Source organism: Crinia signifera, unplaced genomic scaffold, assembly GCF_055691185.1.
Source record: "Crinia signifera unplaced genomic scaffold, ASM5569118v1 HAP2_SCAFFOLD_218, whole genome shotgun sequence".
NCBI lineage: Eukaryota > Metazoa > Chordata > Amphibia > Anura > Myobatrachidae > Crinia > Crinia signifera.
This window is the reverse complement of record NW_028142111.1, coordinates 45,383-63,694: the sequence shown is the minus strand read 5'-3', so window position 1 is coordinate 63,694 and position 18,312 is coordinate 45,383. Positions and strand designations below refer to the sequence as shown.

The 18,312-nt window shown below is 42.9% G+C and overlaps 2 protein-coding genes across 8 annotated transcripts in view; both read right to left on the bottom strand.

The window, feature by feature from the left end:
• Window positions 1-18,312, bottom strand: part of LOC146053845 (interferon alpha/beta receptor 1-like) — a 69,453-nt gene that overhangs the window by 8,112 nt on the left and 43,029 nt on the right. The window contains exons 6-8 of the mRNA XM_083168058.1: window positions 11,848-12,026; window positions 2,006-2,163; window positions 592-727 (exon numbers count right to left, since the gene is read on the bottom strand). Coding sequence (XP_083024184.1) covers window positions 592-727; window positions 2,006-2,163; window positions 11,848-12,026 — 473 coding nt within the window. The remainder of the gene's footprint in view (window positions 1-591; window positions 728-2,005; window positions 2,164-11,847; window positions 12,027-18,312) is intronic.
• On the bottom strand, window positions 13,604-18,270 carry LOC146053839 (uncharacterized). Of its 7 annotated transcripts, XR_014467843.1 has the most exons (4): window positions 16,289-18,270; window positions 14,357-14,778; window positions 14,128-14,228; window positions 13,604-13,873 (listed from the first exon to the last, which is right to left on the bottom strand). XR_014467843.1 is itself a non-coding variant. In XM_083168052.1 (3 exons), exons 1-2 carry the CDS (start codon window positions 18,260-18,262, stop codon window positions 14,758-14,760), a joined length of 1,995 nt encoding a protein of 664 aa, XP_083024178.1. In that variant the 5' UTR covers window positions 18,263-18,270; the 3' UTR covers window positions 13,606-14,617; window positions 14,715-14,757. The 7 variants fall into 7 exon arrangements, 2 of the variants coding, with proteins under 2 accessions (XP_083024178.1, XP_083024177.1); XR_014467840.1 differs by having other exon boundaries at window positions 13,605-13,873; window positions 14,128-14,778; XR_014467842.1 differs by having other exon boundaries at window positions 13,605-14,228.

The window sequence follows — 18,312 nt, the reverse complement described above, 5'->3', positions numbered from 1 at the left end:
CGGTGGTGCATGCGCAGACCCCCCCATTATCGGAACGGGGTTCGAATTTGCCCCCTTCCAATCAAACTTGATTTAAGCCCTTAGTTACTAAAGTGAAAGCAATTTTTGCAGGGACACTGATCTGTGTCAAACTTGCTGGATATGGGGAGAGGGAGCTGTGATGACAGAGATTGGAGGTAGGAGCTGGAGATAGGGACTGGGGGCGGGGGGCAGAGACTGAGACAATGTAATTGTGATGGGCTTTTAACTAGTAAATAATAACAAATAGGAACATCTTATAGGTAGAGATGTGCAGGCTCTGATTTACTCTGATTTCAAAGCAGGATCTTATTGGCTATCTTAAATCACATGACAGTTGTTGACAGTTGATTTTCAAAGCAGGATCTTATTGGCTATCTTAAATCACATGACAGTTGTTGACAGCCAATAAGATCCTGCTTTGAAAATCAACTGTCAACAACTGTCATGTGATTTAAGATAGCCAATAAGATCCTGCTTTGAAATCAGAGAGTAAATCAGAGCCTGCACATCTCTACTTATAGGGGAAGAGCCCACGTCATCCTGTGTCCATGTCATTACATAACTACCCACCAGTTGTTATGCAGTAGTCACCACTGTAAAGGCCAGCTCGTTTATCACACTTTGTCTGTGCTCTCCCACAGTACGTTGTGGAGGGTTCTAGGTTGTCTACTGTAAAATGAGGACCACGATTTTCCAAAGTTATCACCTGTAAAACCAAAATGAAACATAAAGCGCTACGAGTCACCCAGAGACAGGATACGGCAATTACACTCGCCTGGTTCTAAGATGGAATCGATACTACTGGCCTGCGCTGTAATAAACATATCGAAATATATAAAAGGCTATCTACTCCTCGCCTTTATGAGGTGGCTACACAACGGACCAAATGAGTCCTTTGTGTGCTACAAGATGTCATAACAGAAAGTGAAAGCAATTTTTGCAGGGACACCGATCTGTTTCAAACTTTCTGGATATGGAGAGAGGGAGCTGTGAAGACAGAGGTTGGAGGTAGGAGCAGATAGTAACAGGTGTGGGTGGAGAGTTTGTGGGTTAAAACACGACCAAGGCAACTAAAAAAAAAAAAAAAAAAAAAAAAAATTACTGTTAACTTTTAAGTAATTTAAAAAACACAATTTTTTGCTGTCTGCTCATTGCGGGGCCTCACGCAGGGCCGGTGCCACCACTAGGCAGCTTTAGGCATTTGCCTATGGGCGATGGCCACTGGAGGGCAGCACTGAGTAGCAGGAAAGAAGCCACCCGCAGCGAGGAGCAGGACAGCAGCCGCCCACCCATTAATCATCCCAGCTGGCCCGGGGTCACTATCTTCAGTGAAACGTAAGCTCCCTCTCCCACTAACAGCATCCCCCCCACCATGGAGCAGGTAGGTGGCTGCGGCTAGCAACCCCATCAGGATGCGAGCAGCATCACCTCATGCCGCGAGTAACACCCCTCACCATTGGGTAGCCCAAGGGGAGCTGGATATCGGTGGTAGTGGCCTCGGGCAGCACGCCACACCGGCCGCGAGTAGCACCCTCACCCCCGCTGTGGTGAAGATCAGCGGTGGCCGTGGTTAGTACCCTTCCCCTGCCACGAGTACCAAACTACCAGAAGTAAATTGTATATGTGGGAGGCTGGGGGTGGTTGTGTGTATAGTATAGTGTATACTTCGTTTGTTGCCAATATTACTTTAGAAATGATCCTCACAATACTATGTTATTTATACTGTGTGTTTAAAATTTACATTGATAAACAAACATTCTTAAAATCCTGAGGAACGCCGCGTACTCCAGCTAGTCCAATATAAAATATAACACAACATAGGCACCACCTATAATATGGTGTAACCGGCTGCACGCACAGGAGACTTCTCTGTTCTGTGTGTGTGAAACCATTATTATGAAGACCGCGATGAGAACCGCAAGCACACATTATAATCCTCGGACACCTTGGTTATTACGGCATACTGGATTCTTTTCACACTCACCTGAGGGCGCGTTGTATTTTTCCAGTATTCCAGATGGTAGATCCAATAACAAACTGCAAAAAGGTTGTCATCTTTATATCCGTCGGGAGCGCTCACAAATATGTACAGATGTCGGTTTTGAATGGTCATACTAATGTCAGTCGGGGCTCCCATCACAACTTATGGACATGAAGAAACAAAAACATATATTAGGTTTCAGAACCTCTATACAACCGCAGATTAAAATGTACATAAAATTTCCATGAAGTAGAAATAAAAAGGAGGAGCAGATGACCAGGGTTGAAATGCCAGGTTGCTTGGCAGGAGAAATGTGGCCGTGGCGCTTTCACACTGCAGATCAACCCGGGTTAACATGGCAATAACCCGGGTTGAGTTGGCGGTCTGAAAGGGGTATTAATAAGAAGTGGGCGTGGCCATGCGCACTACAGGGTCCGTTTAATAATGTAAACTTAAAATGAACTGTCATAAAGGAATCGCACCACGCGATGCAAAAGATAGGTGTATGAGGACACACCGGTATTACAAGTGAGCAGCACACACAAGATATAGGGGGGAAATTTACCAAGATGTGTATTCTACTTCACATGTGGTGTTGCTAAGGGCAACCAATCAGATCCTGTCTACTATCTTCCAGAGGGTGCTAAATAAATAAGTAGTTTCTGATTGGTTGCCCATAGCACTTTTCATAAAGCAACGAAAACAGTAGAGAAGCGAAGCCGATGCAAAGATGGCCATGGCAACCAATCAGCACTGAGGTAACATTTCCTATTTGCATATTATAAAATTATACGGAGCAACTGATTGGTTGCCATGGGCCAATTCTCCACTGTTTTAACTGAAGAGTGCACAGTGACTTTCTGAACACCCTGTAGAAGGTTAAAGCAGAGGTAGAATCTGATTGGTTGCTAAGGGTAACATCCAATCTTCAATAGAACTCTAATTTTAGTAACCTGACCCAATAGTCCCTAAATCTGGTCAGTCTGTCTACCTGTGTATAAGCCGGATATATGCTCCCAGAGATTAATGTGTTATTAGGAGTTATTTAGCACTGATCGGTGATTAGAGAAGTCGCAAATTGAGCTATAAGCAAAGGATGAGCGAGCCGTCCCCTCTAGAGTGTAATCCATGCTGAATCAGCCCCTTCATGCGTTCTTATAAACAGGAGAGGCTGAGATCTCAATGCCATATACAAACATGTACAAAGTCCTCCCACCTACACGGGGTTTACACATGGATGGATCAAGGCTTTCTGCAAACTGGGTGTTTCTGGGCGGTAACTGGATTTCGTGACCATGTGACTATACCAATGTATGCGTGTCACGTGTCACGTGGCAACCAATCAGCTTCTCCCATGGTAGAAATGATCCAGAACTCTATGTCCACAATTGCCCAGGGAAAAAAAGGTTCTTAGGTGTAGGCAGGTGGCCCAGGATTTGTATTGTCACTTGCAAACAGCTCCAACGCATCTCCCCATTGTACATGCTTGTATATTTTACTCCGTTCCCGGCTATGGAAGATCATGGAGTCTCCAGGGCATCTCAAACACCTGCAAGTGTTGGGCATTGTCCAGAGCAGTCGTCCAATCTGAGAAAGGACAGGTACCCACAGGTTGGGTACAGAGACGGGCACCTGCTCAGTAGACGGAGCAGTACATGGCATCGCTTCCTGGCTCCACTTATGATCAATAATCATTTGCTTACGATGTCCTCACGTAGCCTGCTACGGTGTAACATTATTATAAATCTATAGCTTATATTTACATAGAAAGCAGACACAAGGATTGTGTCCCAAAGCGATCGTAGCCCACTAGTTGCAAATCATACGATAGCAGAAATCTCCAAGGTATAACCAAGCTTTAAGAACCACAGAATGTGGCTGGTGGAATGTGACCACGGCGTGCGTGAGTGAGTGAGTGCACTCCCCACCTTCCCATGCCGGCTGCTTGAGAACACGCTCCCATCCCCGTGAAGGCCCGCCAGCCAAAAACAGCAGTCTCCTACCCGGTGGTTCGGTGCCTCTGGACAGCAGAGTAAGCGCAGAGGGAAGGTGCTGTGTCCCCAGGCGCAGTCAGCGCACATCGGTGTGAGCGGTGTGCATCTGAAGAACGGGACCTCCGTCTGACAAGGAGACAGGGAGCGTCTGACGTCATCAGCCAGGGACGCCTCCGGCAGTGCCGCGAGTGCAGCAGCGGCGGCTCGGGCGAGGGAGTCGGGTGCCGGCTGGGCTGGGCTCCCCTCGCAGCTCCGTCCAACATCACATGTACATAACAGGCGGCTGTTGGAGGCAGTCGGAGGCAGACGCTGCCTGTATTGAAAAAGCCAGGAGCACCTGGATAATCAGCAAAGCCAGCGCATTAAGGTATTGCTGACCCCACAGATCCCTCCAAACAGCAACTCATTTGCCCGTGGCCCAGGGTGGCAGACTGAGCCCGGACTGCGGTAAAAGGTGCTAGTGGGGACAGTCTTTCATTGCCCAGGCCTGGGTGAGAGGCAGGCGTTGGGCTGTGCGTTGTGGCTGTCGACATATGCACCATCCTGCTCTCTGCCCACAGTGTCAGCACACACACAGCAGCAATACGGGCTGTGTGTGATACAGTGGATGTAAGAAGCCCTCTGTAAGAAGGACCATCCTGCTCCCTGCTCCCTGCCCACAGTGTCAGCACACACATAGCAGCAACACGGGCTGTGTGTGATACAGTGGATCTAAGAAGCCCTCTGGGTGAGAGGCAGAGGCCAATCATAAGATTAAGACACAGAAGGCAAAAATAAAGTTGCTGGATAAAGCTGCGGATAGACTGGAAAATCGCACAGCATCTGTGTCGGAGTGCTGTTGGTCGCAGTAAGACGTGATAGTCTACCCGAAACAGAAAGGGCAGCAAAGAGATACGCCAGCAGTGAGTAAGACTTTTCGAACTTTTTCAAATATTGTGTTACATTGCTGAAAAAGGAGGGGGAGTCTGACCCCATAGAGGCCGGGTAGTTGGATTGCTGCTTAGGCAAAAAAGGAAAAGAAAAGAGAAAGAAAAGGGGATAACATCAGCATGGGGAAAACTGGCCAAAATACAGCGGCAGCTAGATTGGAGAGATTTGCTAGAGCGCAGTCCCAGGCAGGGTCTAGCTCGCAATCTAACACCCCCGTGACAACCCCGGTCAAAAGTAGTGGTATCCAGCAACCCCCCGAAGTAACTCTTCAACAAGTACTCGAGGCGGTCAACAACTGTGAGACACGCCTCAGGGATCAATTGAGCCAAGTTCAATCAGATATGGCCCTACTGAGGAACGATGTCCAAAAAACATGCGAGCGGGTTACTGAAGTGGAGAATCGGGTGTCTTCATTAGAGGACACTGTTACACCCCTGCATTCACAGGTCAAGACAATGTCAAGTCAGATTACGGACATTCGTCAGAAATTATCGGATATGGAGGGGCGCCTTCGAAGGAACAATGTTCGTTTTATTGGGTTTGATGAGAGGGCGGAGGGAAATGAACCAGAAAAATTTCTGGAAAATTGGTTGATTCAAATGTTTGGAAGTAATGCATTCTCAGCCCAATTCGCCATAGAACGAGCTCATCGCATCCCAGGCCGTCCTCCAGTGCCTGGTGGCCCGCCTCGAACCCTGATCGCTAAAATTCTTCACTTTAAGGATCGGGACAATATCCTGCGGTTAGCCAGGGATAAATCTGACTGTATGTATAACGGGAAAAAAAATCGCCACCTTTCCTGATTTCCCGTTAGATGTCCAGAAAGAGAGGGCGAAATACAGGGACATTAAAATTAGGCTCAGAGAGCTTGGCTTGAGCTACTCAATGTTCTACCCATCCAAGCTGAGAATAGTGGTGGATGGTAGTACTATTTTTTTTGTTTCTCCAGCGGATGCCGCCAAATGGTTGGATGAGAATCATCCAGGAAGAAAGCAAGTGTTAACTTAATTCAGTTCAAGCTGGGGACTTCGTCCATTGGAAATGGTGGGGTATCGCCCCTTATTTTTTGATTGCTGTACTTTTGTGCTTTTTTTTTCTTGTATTTTTTTGTTGTTGGTTTATTTTTTCCTTTTTTTTTTGCCCTTCCTTCCCTTTCTCATCGTTATTTTGTGATTCCTCTCTGGGGAGGGAAGGGGGAGAGAAAGGGAAAGGAAAGGGTATAATCGGCCGGTGTGATCTGTTGCGGGGAGGTGGGGGTGTCTAACTGTCAATTACTATACGGGTGTTGAAGCAAAATGAATTGAATTGTAAATAAGCAAAATGGCAGTGCGGGCATGGGAGGGGGGGGGGGGGCTGGGGCTAACTCTAGTGGTCATTAGTTAATTGCTCCACAGGGATAGCATAGTTGGGGTTAAGTCTTAGTGGGTTGAATCTGGGAATAGGTATGCCTAACGGGATAGGTCATACAGGGAGGGGGTGGGGGGAGGGGTGTGTTTGTTGTATATGTTTGTTAGTTAGTGTGTCCTTAGTCTGGCCTAAAAACTCGCTCTTCTGGAATAATATGTCTGATGTGCTTGGGAGGTTCCCTATTGATAGGGGCCATTTGTTCAACGTCATAAAATATGGTTAAAATACTAACGTGGAATGTGAGAGGGATCAATGGGAGAATTAAAAGAGCCCTAGTATTAAAACAATGTAAAAATATGGAGGCGGATGTTATAGGTCTCCAAGAAACGCACTTGAGGGGAGACAGATTGCTCTCGCTAAGACGTCCTTGGATAGGGCAAGCTTATCATTCCTCCTTCACCTCAATGTCGAGAGGAGTCTCGTTATTATTTAAAAAGTCTCTGGCGTTTGAATCTGGGGCCGTCAAGATAGATCCTGGGGGGCGATATATCTTTATAGAGGGTCGCATTAATCAATGTAGAATATGTATTTTGACTGTATATATCCCCCCTCCCTTTTCATACGAGATCATTAAAGAGGCTGTTGAATTTTCTGCTGGGTTCCCAGAGAGTCAGGTGATCTGCCTTGGGGATTTTAATAAAGCTCTGGATCCATTGTTAGATAGGTGGAGAAGATCAGGGGAGGAAGTTGCAAAAAAGAGGGATATAGATTCTCTGAGTTTATGAGAGAGATTGGTTGGTGGGATCCGTGGCGGTTGAAATACCCTCTTCGTCAACAATACTCCTGCTTTTCTTCTTCATATAAAGCTTTCTCAAGGATAGACCTGATATTTGTAACAGATGGCCTCCTTAATAAGGTTGGCCAAATAGAATACAAAGCTCGGGGAATCTCTGATCACTCTCCAGTAGTAATTCAGTTGAATCTGGAGGGTGATCAGGGGTTTAAATACTGGAAATTGCAGCCCTTCTGGTTGGCACAAATGGGGGAGCAAGAGGAACTTGAGGTTATTGTACAGGAATTCTTTGATACAAATAATGGGACATCACAAAAATTAATCGTGTGGGATGCCTTCAAGGCCTTTTTAAGGGGTGCTATGATCAAGAAAATAGCAACCTTAAAAAAAAAGCATAGAGCCAGGGCAATCGAATTAGAGACCGAAATGAGCAATCTTGAGACTAAATATTTGGAGTCAAATCGAGAGGTAGATGGGGATGCTTGGCTGCAAGCTCAGAAAGAATGGCTTGAGTACTTACAAGAGATTACATGCCGAAGATTAAGTTATGGGGCCCACCAGTGGTATGCCAGTGCCGACAGGGCAGGTAGATGGATGGCAATCCTGGCAAAACAAGAGCGGCCTTCAAATATAATACCCAAAATTACTTTAGAGTCGGGGGTGACGATTTCAGAGACTTCTGAGATTGTGCAGGCATTTATGACCCACCTGGGGAAGGTGTATCAATCCCAAATAAGCAAAGAAAGGGAGGAAATCGGGGAGTATTTGGATTCAATTGATATGCCTCGGTTATCACGAGAAATCAGTGAATCAGTAGAGGCCCCTATTGAATTGTGTGAGATTATGGAGGCAATTAAATCGCTTCCTATTAATAAAGCTCCGGGACTAGATGGGCTTCCGGGGGAAGTATATCAGCGATATGATAAAATCATGGGGCCACAACTGTTGGAACTATTTCAGGCAATGGAGGAGGAGGAGAACATTCCCCCCTCGATGTCGGAGGCTTCGATTATGATGATCCCTAAAAGTGGGAAGGACCCTTCTCAGATTGATTCATATAGGCCTATTTCTCTGATTTCGTCAGATGCAAAGATTTACGCCAAGGTCTTGGTGAATCGGTTAAGTAAAGTGATTGATAAGATCGTGCATCCCGATCAAACGGGATTTATGGCTGGGAAGTCAACCATGATCAATCTGAGAAGGGTCTTCTCGTACATCCAAATTGCTCAGAATAGGAAAGCCAAAGTTGCGGTGGCATCATTTGATGCGAATAAAGCATTCGATTCGATTGAATGGGAATATTTATGGGCTGCCCTTAAGACTTTTGGCTTCGGGAATCGGTTTATAGGGTGGATATCAATAATCTATAAAAACCCGCAGGCCAGAGTGTCGATAAATGGGTTCACATCCCCGTTGTTCCCCCTTTTTAGGTGGACTAGACAGGGATGTCCCCTTTCCCCCCTGCTTTTCGCGGTCGCAGTCGAACCGCTGGCCTGCAAGCTGAGAAGGGTACTGGAGGGAGTGGGGCCCGGCGCGGGTATAGGCCTGAACTTGGTATCATTGTACGCGGATGATCTGTTAGTGGGTGTGGCAGACCCCGAGGCGGACATCCCTAGAATCATTGAGTGTATGCAGGAATTTGGGGAATTCTCGGGCCTTACAATTAACTGGGGGAAATCACACCTCATGAGCGTAGGGGATAATTTGCCAGGTGACTTAACTGGCTTTCCCCTGCAGCCCACGGGCAGATTCAGATACTTGGGTGTGTGGGTTTCGGAAATTACAACCAATTATATTCTGGACAATCTCACGCCGTTAATAAAAGATATAAAGGCCAAGTGTCGATGTTGGTCAAGACTCCCTATCTCCCAGATCGGCCGGGTAAACCTGATTAAGATGTCGGTTTTGCCTAGGTTGCTCTACATATTCCAACAGTCTCCAGTCTATATAAAAGATGATTATTTTAAGAAAATTAACAGTATTATCTCTTCGTTTATATGGCGGGATAAGCGCCCTCGAATAAGGATGGATGTCCTGTGCAGAGATAAAGATAAGGGTGGATTGGCGGTTCCTAACTTTAAAGTTTACTATTTTGAGGCCCAGCTGGTTCATCTTTGTGCGTGGGTGCGAGAAGGGGAAGCCACTGTGGAGTTGGCTGGTCTCATGAGATGTCTTGGGGATTTAGCTCCACTTCAGCGGCTGCTGTCAATGGAGGCACGAGGGTCTCCCCCGCCTATAGTAACGCAAGCGGTGAAAATTTGGAGATGGGTCCATAAGTTGATTAAATACGAGGGGTTGGACCCCGATACCTCCATTTTCTCCCTGGATGCACTAGGGGAAATAAAGGATCAACAGGGCATGGAGATATGGGGGAAATATCAGGTGATAGGAATCGGACAATTCTATAAGAATGGGAACATCAAATCATTTGATGAAATCCAGATGGAATTTAATTTACCTAGACATATGTTTTTTAGATTTCTTCAGATCAGAAGTGCGTTACAACAGGAAGAGGGGGGGATTGAACATAATATTGGACACAATATTGAAGAATCACCTTGCAAAAGATTTATCAAACAATTGGGCGGTAAGAGATTGTCCAGAATATATGGTTTTCTGAACTCATACACTCAGGACGAAGACTTGCAGGTCCTTATGGACAAGTGGGCCGCAGATATCCCACAGGTGACAGGGACAGTTTGGGGGCGGGCTTTGGCAGCTCCGGCAGGGGCAACTACTTCAATTCGTATACAGCAAGTACAATTCAACATTCTTCATAGGAGTTATCTAACCCCGGTTAGGTTAAAAAAAATAGCTGGAACCCACTCGGACTGTTGCCCGAAATGTAGGGTGGAGGTAGGCTCTTTTTTGCATCTCTTATGGGATTGCCAGGTTATTAAGGAGTTTTGGGAAGCGGTGGTGGACAAGTTGGCCCTGATAGGTGTACCTCGAGGTCTCCTCACAATACTCAGCTTGGTAATGGGGGTATGGGAGCGAGACGAGCTGAATGGCGAATGGAAGGATCTTGTAATAAATGTGTCAGCAATAGCGAAAGTCATCATTGCTAGGCATTGGATGGCCTCCTCGGGCCCAAACATCACCGAATGGTTGAACCTAGTTAATACCACGTGCGAGCATGAGAGATACGTATACGCCTCCAGAGGGGCTCAGGTTAAATATGGGAAGATTTGGGATAAATGGAGACACTCAAGATTATTTAAAATTACAGCCAGGAATGATGCGAGGGATTGAGGGCAGGAGAGAAGCGAAGGGACAGGTTTAGCACTTCAAACAGCACCATAAGTTTACACAGGTCAGTAAATAAATTTAGAATCAGGGGAAGGAGGGGCAGCCGAGGGGTATGAGGGTGGGTTGCAGGGAGGGAGAACGGTGGGGACACACACTGTTAGGATTTTTAGATATTGGGGGAGTACCTCAATATCGCACAATAAACAAGGCACATCCCTATTTAAATAGGGTCTTAGACACTTAACACTGATAGGTTTGAGATTTAATAACATTACACGGATCTAACAATAAGTAACACAGACAATTAATTGACTAAGCATGACAATAGTTAGTAAAAGGAGGGGGGGGGGGGGGGAGGGAGGAGGGTTCACGGCCTCGATTAGGGGCAATAAAAGGGGCACACTAGTATAGTATTAAAGTACTCTATCAAACTAAACATGCCAAATAGAATGTTTTTCTTTTACACAACCACACAATACACGTGTGTAATATCACGGTAATCAGATTTGGGTTTTTAGACCCTTTTTTTTTTTTTTTTTTTTTTCTCCTTCTGTTTCCCTTCGCTCCTCTCATGTCACTGTTGGTCACTTTGGAAAAGTGCTAGAGCAAAAGCAGTCTAGGAATTTGGCTGTATGAAATAAGAACTACAGGGTGGTGGAAACAGTATGTTATGCATCAGACGAAGTATAAATTATAGTTGGTAAGGATGAATCCAGTTAGAGCGCAATTACAAAGATCTTAGTAAGTTAGGCAAGAGAGGACAAGTTAGGTCAGGGGTATGTGTTGGGGGGGGGGGGGGGGGGGATGGGGGGATAAAATGCCATACTTGTAAAATAATGTGTACTAATATCAATGAAGATATACCGTCGTTGGATAATGGTGAATAATTTGTGACCTTATGGCTATTGTTTTATTGTTTAAAAGAAAAAAAATCTTTAAATAAAGACTCAATTAAAAAAAAAAGCTTTAAGAACCACTAACCAGCCCAAAAAACACAGATGGAGTGAAGTTTATTGCACTAAACGAGTTCCCTTTAACCAAAACCTATAATATGCATCTGTTGCATATATATTTATGTAGGGGCTATTCTGTGGGCGGAGCCAGGCATAGGCGCTGGGAAATAATTGTGGTTCTTCAGGTAACCGCACCGCCCATAAAGAAACCCATTTGTGAAAAATGTAGCCGTTATCATTGTATTGGAGTGTATGTTTTCCCGAACAGGAGATCCTTCCGAGATCAGTCAGATTTCTGGGAACGCTTAACTGCGTATAGCCCGCAAGCCCATGTACATTGTCGCAACGTGACTTGTAACGCTCAGCCTACACCGCCACCCGGTTACACCCGGTGAGCCACAAGCGGAGATGGTTACAGATCTGCACAAGGACGGTCGCTGAGTCCTTGTTAATAGATAGGATCTGTCAGTAATTGTGGTTCAGCCTTCAACGTTCTGACCTTTACTGGGTATAGTCACCTCAGTGTCTGCAAATGTATGCATAAGAATAAAATTAATAATAATAATAGCAGCAACTTACCATCTGTTCTTGGATTAAACTGCACATGGCTGGAGTTGAATACATCTCCCTGGCGGTCATACACAGAGGTGCGCAAATTATATATGTTATAGAAATACACTTCCTCATATAAGTCGCACTCCAGGACGGTGAGATTTACACATGCGGCAATTTCTCTCCATTCATTACGGAAAAGAATACTTTAATATAAAACAAAAATATCATTAGCACCTCATCAGCATTCCCATTACTTACATACAGAAGAGACTTGCTAGCTCATCTATTTCTTCCCATTAACCCAAAGCAGCAAAATATTATTGTCTTTATGGTCTGTAATTATCCTCTCCAACCTCATTTAAACCATGGCTGGCCGAAGCAGACCTGGCGCCTTTTATTTCCATGACCAGGAACTAGCATGAATGGCCAATCGGCTCTGGAGGTGTTAAGCTGGGGTGGGATGTAAAGCATTGCGTGTCCGGCGGCCGTACCGGCAGAACTGCGAGTGCTGTAGCCTCTATTGCTGTAGTCATGTGAGAATACTAGTAACCACCCTTCCTCCCGTGGTGTAGAGCCGTGCCTCTGACTGTGCAAGGGCTGGCATACCAACTTTGTGCATCTTCAGATGCTGCAATGCTACCTGGGGTTTCTTTAGATGCAACCATCAGCTGCAGCATTGAAATTGACAGCAGTCCCCTGGCTAGATGCAGATTCTGAGTCAGCCAATGTGAGAGATTTCGCCCCTGAGTTTGCAGCCAGGTCGACAACCCTCCTGTGTCTCTCCTACAATACGCCCACAAGGCAGGCGCACGCTGTGACCTATGAATGGCCTTCCCCCAGTCAACACAGTTCCAATACAATCGCAACTGCGCCTCTCTGTGTATGGGCTGTGGGAGCTTTTAAGGATCTTGGTGCATGTGCAGAGATACAACGGTTCACTCCATGAACGGGTATGGGTCATTAGGTCACCAGCATTATGGTCGACAAGCACTAGGTCGACATGCATTTAGGTTGACATGAGTTAAAGTCGACATGACTTTAGGTTGACAGGGTCATCATGTCGACAAAAGTCTACATGTTTTTTGTTTTTAACCGGAATGTCAACACAGTCAACATAAACAATAAACCGCTCGGCACGCTATTTTATTCTCCCACCAAGCCCTAGTAGATGGTAGGGCATGAAAGACCGCCTGTCAGCACATTTTGGCTCAAAAAAACAGTTAAAAAAACCATTTCGACCTAATGACCCTGTCCACCTAATGACCTGTCGACCTTAAGTCATGTCGACCATCATGCTGGTGACCCAATGACCATATCCCCCATGAACATCGGCGTTGTTCATGGGGGATCAAAACAGGCCCAAGTATAGAAATGCACAGAGGAAAAAAGGGGAACACGTGTAAACAAATTCATTCTAGGACTGCACCAAATTCATGGTAAAAATTATTGTTTTAATCGTTATTGTATTCTTATCTAAATTGGCCTTTATATTTACAACCATTTATAAATTATTATGAAAAGGAAATGATTGGTAAAATAAATATATATATATATATATATATATATATATAGACTTCTTGGGTGCCGGGCACAGCTTCCCTTGGATCGTTGCTGGTCGGGTGCCGGTGTCAAACAGGTATACAGACTTCTTGGGGTGGACACAGCACTCCGGACTCGAGGAATCTCAAAAGTATATACTTTTGAGATTCCTCGAGTCCGAAATGCTGTGTCCACCCCAAGAAGTCTATATATATATATATATATATATATATATATATATATATATATATATAGGTGACAATTGTAAGATGGCGCCCTTTTTTATGACCTCAATAATTGGGTCAATAGTGCCTTGTGTTCAAACGTTAAAACAAGTAAAGTAAAGTCCAAAGTTTATAAACATTTATTAAAAAAGTCTCTTGTTCCACAACAGTGTAAGTGGCGTTTCCAGACTTATTAAAAAGGTTCACGATATTCCTTTTATTTCAGGATAGCAAACAGAATGTTCCCAACGCGTTTCGTCCCTACGTGGGACTTCATCAGGGGTTCGCTATGAACATATAAAAATACATTTCAGATAAACATTTACGGTAATTGCTACGTACATTAAAAATTCTTTAAAAAATTATGTTCTTCAGACTTAACTTTACATTTTGTTGAATGATAATTATTAGTCAGGCTTGTTCTCTCAGTACATTACACAGAGAGATCAAAACATGGAGGTGAAAACAGGTGAAGGAAAAACAGGTGAAAAATGGAAAAAATAGGAAACAAAATCATAATTCAAGGTGTCCAATTACATACCGGATGTCATTATAATCAAATCCAACGATTTTGGTAGGGGAAGTGTCTACAATGAGTTGGTTTATTTGTTAGGTCCTTATAAAGAATTTGTTCGAGGGTACCTAGTGAAAACAGTACATTGATATGAGGGGAAATAATACAAATTACCCTCCAATTCCTAAATCCATATCTATTTTGGATTTTTATTTATAATTTGTTATAAATCGGTGTGGAAATTTAAATTACTTACTCTATCGCTTTTTTCACTCATAAATCAGCGTAAGAGCCTCTCAATTTACACACAAAGATACACCTATACATAGGGACAGATTATGGCACATAACTAGATGGAAATCTGATTAGGTGTTTACCCTTAAGTTACCATACACTCGGATTCGTACCTTAATTAGGTTGAAAATTTAACAGCTCTGTTTCATATAAAATGGACCAGCTTGGCCGTTTCTCCAAGATCTGCCGGGGTTTCCCAAATAGACTGCTATGTCTGTTAGGGCTGAATTAAACAAGGACTGTCTGTTTTAGGATACCTTATTCACCATGTTAATATCCAATTAATTTAAATATCTTGTAGTATTGGAAAGTATACATACCAATGTTGGAAATGAATATAAAATCTCAATACACAGTCTGGGATTATTCAGGGTACAGTTTTCGCTGTTTAACAAAAAGAGATTAAATTATACTAAATAAAAAAAAAAAAAAAAAAAAAAAAAAAAAAAAAATGCTACAATAGAATAACACTACTTTTTCCCTTATTGGCAAATTTCAATGGATGCTTAGTTTGGCTAGACATTGTATAAGTAAAAATAAGATGATGGTGGCTTACCCTTCAGGAGATGTGCTCTGTGTGAATGCTCTGTAAGAGTGGAGCTAACCTACTCTCCAGTCCTGGTTTAAATAGGGCTGATGTGTGACATCACTTCCTCTCACTATATTAGCATGCCAGATCTCTCTTTTTTTTTTTTTTTTTTTTTTTCTCTCTCTCTCTCTCCTGAGAGCCGGACTTCCCAGCCTGCTTTGCGGCTGTCAGTCCGGTTCTTGAGGAAACTAAGTGGCTAGGAACCTTTGAACAGGTTCCTAGTTAAGAGTATCTAAGGGCTCATGTGTTATTAATGCTTTTTCAATTGGTCATAAGTTATTATGCTTTAGTAACTCTTATGTCGTTAAGTGTTTAAAGTGATGGCTGTATTAGTTAGTTTGTTTGATATATTTATATATGGGCTATTAGGTGTTTGCTGTGTTCAATTAAGAAAACTATCTATATTGGTATTTTAATTAATTGCTATACTTGATTAAATACTGTGTTTTTAAATAATTATTTTATTATTTGTGTTATTAGTGTTTATTATTTCACAAGTGTAAGAGTTAATCTATATTTTTCATATATGTGCTAATAAGTGTTTTAATAAGTGCTATTAATTAATTATATTGTGTTATTATGTTGTTGTTTTTTTTTTTTTTTTTTTTTTTTTTTTTTTTTTTTATAATTAGTGCATATCGGTCACTCATTTAGAGACTAAATCTGATCCTTCATCTATCATATTATTAATGAAATTACTTAATTGTTCTAATTGATTAACTGATAGTTTTTTTATTATTTTTGTGGGAATAACGCTTGTCCTAGTAAGAGACTCTTAGTGGCCTATTTGAGATGACAAAATATCGGCTATATTATTTCTTTATGGTGGAGTATGTTATCTCCTTTGTGTTGTAAGCTTAAAATGTTAATAAATTTGCCTTCAAAAGAACAATGTGACCCAAACTATACATTCATTGTTACAGTGATATGCCAATTCACAGTCTAGGTTGAAGTAGATACATTGATATATTTTATCCATAAATATCCCATTAATCAAGGAAAAATCTTTTTTATGGATCAATGTAATTTGTTATCCTTAGGGTAATTCTATTCCCATGGGTTAAAGGAGCAAGACTATGACCAAACAGATTAGAGGAATGAAACTATGTCTATGTTTTCATTTAGGCCCTTCGGACTTAAAGTGTCCAAATGGAATATCCAATAGGACTCTCTCCTAGATAGGAAGAGGTCTCTATCCCCTCCCCTATCGTCGGGTTTGACATGTTCTAAAACCATGAATTTTAGACTGTCAATCTTAGATCCGTGGTTGGACTGGAAGTGGCGAGGGAGGCTATGGTTTTGTACCTTATTTTTGATGTTCCTGAGGTGTTCTTGAATCCTCAATTTGATGCTTCTCTTGGTCTTCCCAATGTACATCATATTACACTCACATCTAATCAGGTATATCACATAATTGGATTCACATGTGATGGCGTCCTTCACTTTAGCTAGAGAGGTGTACTTTTTCTCCTTCTCTATATGCTTGCAGCATATACATCTGTTACATGGAGTGATTCCTTGTCTTCTTTGAAGAAACCCACTTTCTTTCTGTGTTTTCTCTATGGGTTTCAATCTACTGGGGGCTAAAATGTTTTTGAGATTCGAGGCTTTTCTAAATGTTACCATTGGTTTTTGTGGTAGATGAGGGCCCAGGATGGGGTCTTTGAGTAGTAGGTGCCAGTGTTTGTGAAGGCATCTCTTTATTTGCTGATTTTCTTGGTTGTAATTCGTAATGAATGGTCGCCTTTGGTCCATCGTGGAAGAGATGGGTTCTTTATCTTCAAGTAGCGTAACCCTTGAAAGTGTGGAAGCTCTCTCTTGATCTTGCATGATTTTCTCTTCTTTATACCCTTTGGCTTGAAACTGTTCTCTTAATATGTTCGATTGAGCCCAATAGGTTTCATTAGAGCTGCAGTTTTTCCTAATCCTTAGGAACTGGGAGTAGGGGACATTTTCCTTCCAGAGGGGTAGATGGCAGCTATCTGATGGTATGTAACTGTTTACATCTGTTTCTTTGAAATGGGTTTTTGTGGTGATGGTTCTGTCATCTCCAATTTCGAAGACTATGTCCAGGTAATCTATTGTTCTTGGATCACACTTGTATGTGAATTTAAGATTGTAAGAATTCACTTGGATCCTTGCCATGAACTCTTCTATGCTTGGTAGGGCGCCATTCCATATGACAATGAGGTCGTCGATATACCTCTTGTAAAAGCAGATGCTGTTGTGTTTGTAGTTTGTTCCATCATACAGTTGATTCTCCTCCCAGTCATTCATGTAGATATTTGCATACGATGGGGCAAACTTAGTCCCCATCGCTGTTCCTCTGTTTTGAGCGTAAAAATTGCCCTCAAATTCGAAGTAATTATGATGTAAGATAAAGCTTATACTGGAAATTAGAAATTCGCATTCTTCAGGTTTTACTGTGTCATCTTTAGAGAGAATTCTAGCCACCGCTTCAAGACCTTTATTGTGAGGAATAGATGTATACAGGGCCTGTACGTCAATAGTTAGCCAGTGATACTCAGGTGACCATTGAAAGAATCTTAAATCTCTCAGGAGGCTTGTAGAGTCCTTTAAATAGGATTTTTGTACTTTTACATACTTTTGAAGTCTCAGGTCCAGATAGTGAGATAGATTTGCTGTGAGGGAGTCTATTCCAGCCACTATGGGTCTACCCGGTGGATTTTTATTGTCCTTATGGACTTTCGGCAAATGGTAGAAGATGGGAATTTTTGGTTTGTCCACTGCCATATATTCAAATTCTTTTTGACATATGAATTCATCTTGTAGGGCTTTTTTCAGGATTTTCATCAGGTCTTCCTTATATTTTTGCGTCGGGTCATACGGGATCGCAGAGTATGTTGATTTGTCCTCAAGTTGTTTCTTAGCTTCAATGACGTAGTTTGATCTATCTTGAATGACCACTGCTCCCCCCTTATCCGCTGTTTTAATTACTATATCTTTGTCGTTTTTTAGACTCTTTAGGGCTTGTTGTTCCAGGGGTGGGAGATTTCGATGGTATTTTTCATTGGTTTTCTTCATACGTCTGAAGTCTTCCTTGACTGTTTCATAGAAAATGTCTATGTGGCTTCCTCTGGACTCTACAGGGTAATATTTCGATGGTAATGCCACTAATGGTTTGGGTTTCTGAGTCAGTTGATTTTCTTTCATGGGGTTTTTTATGAAATGACGTTGTAATGTCAAGTTGCGGACATATTTATTAAGATCCACGAATAACTGGAATTGATCCACATGCTGGTTTGGGGCGAACTTCATGCCCTTCTCTAAAACTGCGACCTCTGATTCTGAAAGTGTCTTCTTGGATA

Excerpts from the sequence above, each read along its gene's own strand:
- LOC146053839 (XM_083168052.1), bottom strand. The coding sequence starts at position 18,262 with ATGAAGTTCGCCCCAAACCAGCATGTGGATCAATTCCAGTTATTCGTG. Across the intron at positions 14,779-16,288 it reads TCAGGAACATCAAAAATAAG|CGAAAACTGTACCCTGAATA; the intron begins GTACAAAACCAT and ends TTTGTTAAACAG.